The 6,193-nt window shown below is 33.1% G+C and overlaps 1 protein-coding gene across 1 annotated transcript; it reads right to left on the bottom strand.

Moving 5' to 3' along the window:
• Window positions 1-453: 453 nt before the first annotated feature.
• On the bottom strand, window positions 454-2,015 carry LOC18055612 (1-aminocyclopropane-1-carboxylate synthase 7). The gene is given in 5 exon segments (XM_024178471.1): window positions 454-1,315; window positions 1,412-1,596; window positions 1,598-1,654; window positions 1,656-1,703; window positions 1,839-2,015. Coding segments are annotated over 5 exon segments (1,329 nt in total).
• Between the last annotated feature and the right edge of the window lie 4,178 nt (window positions 2,016-6,193).

A 6,193-nucleotide genomic window follows, 5' to 3' on the forward strand; every position in this document is an offset into this window, starting at 1 on the left:
TTGGTAGTTTTGATTTTCAACTATGTTTTTGGAAGCTTTAGCCCGTATTACTATTGAGAATATGCGTGTTATACTTCTTCCCACTATGTGACTTAAGAAATGGATTTTTAGTAGAGCGTTTTTTTAACGTTGGTATATGTATTACTGACGATTCAAAAGTCAAACAAACCTATTTCTTGCTTGAATTAAATAGTGACCAAGTCAAAGACAGAACAACATTACTTTTCATTAGGTGAAGAAAAAACTACAAGTACAGCAAATATTAATGGAATTACTAAGTAACTTGCTTAGCAAGAAGCAAGAAAACAATAATATAATCTCAACTTCAAACTAATGTACAGTATAATGAGACAAACAAACCCTGTTGTTCGTAATTGATTTTGTCACGCAAAGAATCAAAATAATGGGTAAAATTTACCCAAAAAAATAACAAGAAGAATGCAGTAACCATAATTAATTTCTGCGTCTCTCTCTTTTTTGCATGAAATTATGTATTCTTTTCAATGCAACTTCTAGTGTTTGCTCACTCATGTTAGCAAAACACACCCTGAACCAACCGGGTTCAGAACAATGGCAAGATGAACCGGGTGAAATGTTAAGCTTCACTTCATGCAACATAGAATCCCAAAGAGCCAATTCTCCTTCTCTCGTTTGTTCCTCCAACAACGGGCTTAGATTCATCCAGCAAAACAGCCCGGCATTCCCTTTCAAACACTCGATCCCGGCGCTTCTCAAGCCTTCAATGATCATCTGATATCTTTTCTGAAGCCTCTCTCTATTTGTCTTGATGTAATTCTCAGTAAATTTCTTATTTGACAACATGGAAGCTAAGAGATATTGTGTTTGGGAAGAAATGAGAGTGAAGCTGGACATTCTCCTGGCAGTGGTAACAACTTTGTCGTTATACGAGTAAATAGTCCCAACTCTAAATCCTGGGAGACCAAGATCTTTAGAGAGACTGTAAACTATGTGAACTCTTTCAGAATCTTTATACTGACGGGCCTCTAGGATTTCAGCAATGCTAACGAATTCGGACGATGAGAAAGCTGAGCCGGAGTAGATTTCATCAGAGACTAAATGGATGTTTTTGCGTGTAGCGAAATCTAGAAGCTCTTCTAGAACTGACCGTTGGATTGTTGCGCCTAACGGGTTTGAAGGGTTGGTTATCAGGACTCCTCTGACTCTCATGTCCTTGGATTCTGCTTCTTTGTATGCAGCTTCCAATGCTTGAGGGGTAATTTGGAAATTGTTTGAGCTGTCGCAATGGATTGGAACAATTTTGATTCCAGTTCTCCATCTTAAATCTCTGTCAAATCTGGAGATTAATAGAAACGAAATCAATGAGTAATGATATTCAGACAGAAAAATTTGAATAGGATGCTGATAAAAATAGTGATAAACAAAATCTTACCCTGGGTAGTATGGAGTAGGGACCAACAAAGCATCACCAGGATCCGCAAGAATGAAGGTTAAAAGCTCATTGGCTGCAGTGGCGCCTGCCGTTACGACAATTCTATTAAGATCAAATTTAGCTCTTCCTCCTCTTATTTGTTCCATGAAGCTTGCCATTGCCTGTCTGAACGATTTGAGTCCATGGGTAATCTTGAAACAAAGCATTTTCTCTGAAGCCTGGAGCCCCTTTGCCCCAAGTTGAGGGCTTCTGGTTGCTGTTCCAAGTACTCTTCAAGCAAATCAAATGAAACCTGAAGTCCAAAATAAAACAGCAAACATTAGTTTACTATATTCCAAAGTATACCCCGGACTTGCCCTAATTGTTAAGCAGCATTCTTTAGCTGGTCATAAGCTTATTATTTTTTTCTGTTTGGTGTGACACTTACTTGATTCTCTGCTAATCCCATTTGAATGACTCCCGATGGGTTAGTTGATTCCTCATAAGGGTTTTCATCATATGCTTTCCAGCCAGCAAAATATGGAGAGTCTTCACCATGGGTTTCAGAAACAGCAACTTTTGAAAGACCAACAGATACAGATGGTTGCTCAATCTCTATAGCCATCACTATCTAGCTTTCTTGAATTGATTTATGATGAGGCTTTAATAGAAAGCTTTTTATGTACGACTGTTAGAGATGAGAGAGAGAAAAGAGAGAAATGTGAAAGAAAGAAATTAAGAAAGCTAGTTTGTTGAATGAAACACTTATCAAAGTGTCCCTATATATAGAGGAAGCTCAAGGCTTTGACAAAAAAGAATTCTCCCATTAGCTTGCCCCGGTTCTGACACACAAAAAGAAAATGAATGAATAAAAAAAATCAAATGATTGATTTCGTAGTGTAAGCAGGATCAACTCGCTTTTACAGATATAGTTTTTATCTCTCTTGACAACTGTACGTTTGGCTTCTGTCATCTTGTTCCAAGCTTTCTTTATCTCAATCTCTTATACAATCAATAGCGAATACGGTGGTTGATGGGGAGTGGGTATTATATTTTTTCCTTATAATTTCCAGTCTCCAATTTTTTCCCCTCTAAGAATGGGGCAATTAATAATTAATAAGTTAAGGTTCCTTACTTTTGCTTTAAATCTTCATCATATAATTACTATATCTTCATTTTCTAATTAATTATTAGTATTTTGATTTAATAATAATGTTGGGTGAGTCCTCAATTCGCAAACCTATGACTAATCAAATCTTTGCTGAATAAACTCTAAATTCTTTGTAGAAACTAAAGTCATGTATGAGGACTACATTTAGCATACAAAGATATTCCAAAAGATCTAAGAGTAGTTAAGTTTTGATGACCTGACAAAGATACCAATTTAACCCAAGATTAAGATTCTGATTTGTGAACAAAGCTAAGACAAAGTAGAAGCTCTGAGAAGATCTTAGGACCCCACACTACCATTTCCATTTTTTCGTTAAAAGGATCAGATCTTAAGCAGTGATTACCAGCCCAAAAAAAAAAAATGTTAGAGCTGAAAACCAACTTTAAACTGTTATCGATTTAATCACTTAAATATAAATATGATAAATCAAAAACCATTAATGTTGTTTTTATCAACATTCTGTTAGCCCTCTATTTCTTTAAAATTTTCTTATTTTCCTTATGATACCACATATTTTTGTAAACATTATGGTTACTCTCTAAACACCTTGGATATTCATATAGATCATGCATACTAACGCATTGATTGTATTTGTGTGGGAATAAATTTAATGGGAAAGAATTTTGTATTTGGTGAATATGCATGCCGATGTAAGAATTAAGATATTTGTCAAGATTGTGTTGCTAGAATGGTTTTCAACTAACCAACTTGCAAAATAAATTAACATCCAAGTTCAAAAAGAGAGTAGAAGAGAATATATAGTTAGATATTTAAAACGGATCAAGCGACGTGGGGCTCGAGATCGATCATGAATATCCATGTGCAAGAACTCAACAGCATGATATTTGCAATTAATAGACTGCATCGATACAATGCTCGAAATATGCATGACAACGTGAAATGAGTGGTAGATGATGACGACTATTGTGCCCAATTCCACTTTGAAAGGAGAGACAACAAAAGTATCAAACAATTAGTTTGTTCTTTCTTTTCTTCAAGGAGATTATTCTTGTTTTTTTTTTCAACTGGCAGGTATCTTCAACTAGTTAACAATTCTTTACTTCTTTAATAGATTTTTAAACAGTTTTCTTTAATTGATTATTCGAATTTAAATTATGAAAAAATAAAAAGACTTCAAATCAATCTAGATATTTTTATATACACACATGATCTTGTAATGCACATATAGCAATACTTAAGTTCATCATAATATATACAAATTGAAAAAATCAAAACCATCATGTGACCTAAGAATCATGATCAGTATGACAACATACGATATATCATGTACATATTATAAGAATTATGATTATTATGTTGTAAATGTGCGATGGGTATTTCAAAATACCACTACACAATTGAATTTGAATTAAATAAAAAGAGTTCCAATTTAAACTTAATGGAAAGCCAAATAACATTAACAAAATTGTTGAAAGTTAATTAACTAAAGTTAATTGACTCATTTTAATAACGTTAAATTTGGTTAAAGGAGAAAGTTACGGTAGTTATGGAAATAACTTTAAAAGAAGTTGAAAGTAGTTAAAAGAGAGTTAAATTAAATGGTGGCTATTCGAAGAGGTATTTGGAATAGACACCTTCAGTATATAAATAGTGGCCTACAGGTTACTGTAAGATATTGATTTTTTCTCTACTTTTTCAACTCTACTTCTTCCATATTGTAAACACTACCAAATAAATCATCGTATTGTATATTTAATTATTTGTAGTTCTAAATTGTTATATTCAGTGTGCACTCCAACAACAGTCATTACATCCTAAGAACTATTCGTCAACAGCCTGTTTGCGCCAAAATAATATTTTGAGGTGTAGAAATAGTCTTAAGAACAGTGTGTAGCACACCTTGACTTATTTTATTTTATTTTATTCATAGCCATTTTCTATTTTTCATAGCATCTTTTTTACTATATTAATTTTTTTTAACAACATGTTATATTTGTGAAAATATGAAATATGAATCTTAGAATGTTTGAATTTAATTATTTACCTTTGTTATATATAGTATATTCTTGTATAAATAGAGCATCCTAGCCATTTGGAATTCCATTAGTTTATATTTTTCTTCCAAAACTACAACTTGAAATATGCAAGCGTTGGAGAATAAATTTTTAACTAATAGCTACATGAAAACAAGCCCATGGTATTGGTCGAAAAGCATGGAGTATAGAAATAAAATAAACTCTCGTGTTCCTCGAGTTCCAACTCACAGCAACTTTAGCATTGCATCATTCATAATGACAGGGATAGACATGAAGATTAATATTGGAGCTTTGTTCGTTAATTAATCAATAACCAAATTAATTATCCAAACATTACACATATAGGTAAGCAGTTACTTCATCGTATATAGTTTATTCATAATGCTATATGCCCTTTTACTTTAATGTATATATGTTTGGGAATCACCAAAACGCACCTTCAGAAGCTAAAATAAATAAATAAATTGGAAAAAAGATATTGGTTTCAGTGTGTTAGGTAACCCAAAAAGGAAATAAAATTACCATGTAAACCTAGTTGCTGAAGATGTGTTTTTGTGCCCAGCTAAGTAAGTAAGTGGATTCCAACTGAGAAGTGTAAGCATCCTAGAAGTCAGGGCTTTAATTTACGTATATAAAAACAAACATGCTTTTGGCTATCTAATAATTAAGCTCACGTCTCGGCTGACTAAAGCAGCACTTTTCAACATCTAGACTCTATATTTAATTAAATTAACTAAGTAGGTTTTGATTTTCCAAAAAAGAAAAATAGAAAAAAGAACGAAGTAGCTTTTGAAGAATCAATACATTTAAGCCTTAACTAATTAATTGTCAACAGCTCATTTTGTCAACATCTTAAGAGTAACAAATTGCCATGTTTGTCACTTCATGTTGAGCATGTGGACTACAAATGCGTGAAAAGGACTGCTTCTTTGTCCCTCAATTTACTTGTGACCTAATTAGCCTTAATTAGCTATCCAACAATCAAATTAAAATAAGGCAGATTCTGCTTTGCAGTGGTAGTAGCTGCCTGGTGGTTTCATACATATAATCAAGTCTATTTTAATTGACCTTTTTGTGAGGTAATTACAAGTTGATGATTCAACTTGTTTTTTTTTTTTAAAAAATTAACGTAGATGAGATAATAAAATTCAAGCCAATATTTTTAAACCGATTTAAATTTAGATGGTTAGTCAATGAAGTTATTTTAAAATTACTCAACAAAGTCTTGGGGTACATTAACTACTTGCTTGATTAAATGCAAGAGGATTATTGTAAATTGAGTGAAGTGGATTGGCCATGTAGGATTGATGATCGAATGAGGGGAAGATCATTTAGTGGGGTTTCCTATGGTTGGATGAAAAAGATATTAGTATGTTTTGTATCCAAATCATATGGCATGTATCTTCTTGGAAGATATATAGCCAATAACGACGCGCCACATGGAGTCTCTATTCCAATCATGCCAAGATCACGTCAAAAGAGAGATAACTGTAGAATATTGGGTAGGTCAGATATATTAATATTCACCCATGGCCTTATTCATTAATTTTAATAAGAAGAATACATGTTTGTTATCACAATCGTGCATGTCTTTCTTTTCTATTTCTTTTCTTCCCCCCAACAACAACCCCCCCC

This window comes from Citrus clementina, unplaced genomic scaffold (assembly GCF_000493195.1).
Source record: "Citrus clementina cultivar Clemenules unplaced genomic scaffold, Citrus_clementina_v1.0 scaffold_1, whole genome shotgun sequence".
In the NCBI taxonomy this organism is placed as follows: domain Eukaryota; kingdom Viridiplantae; phylum Streptophyta; class Magnoliopsida; order Sapindales; family Rutaceae; genus Citrus; species Citrus x clementina.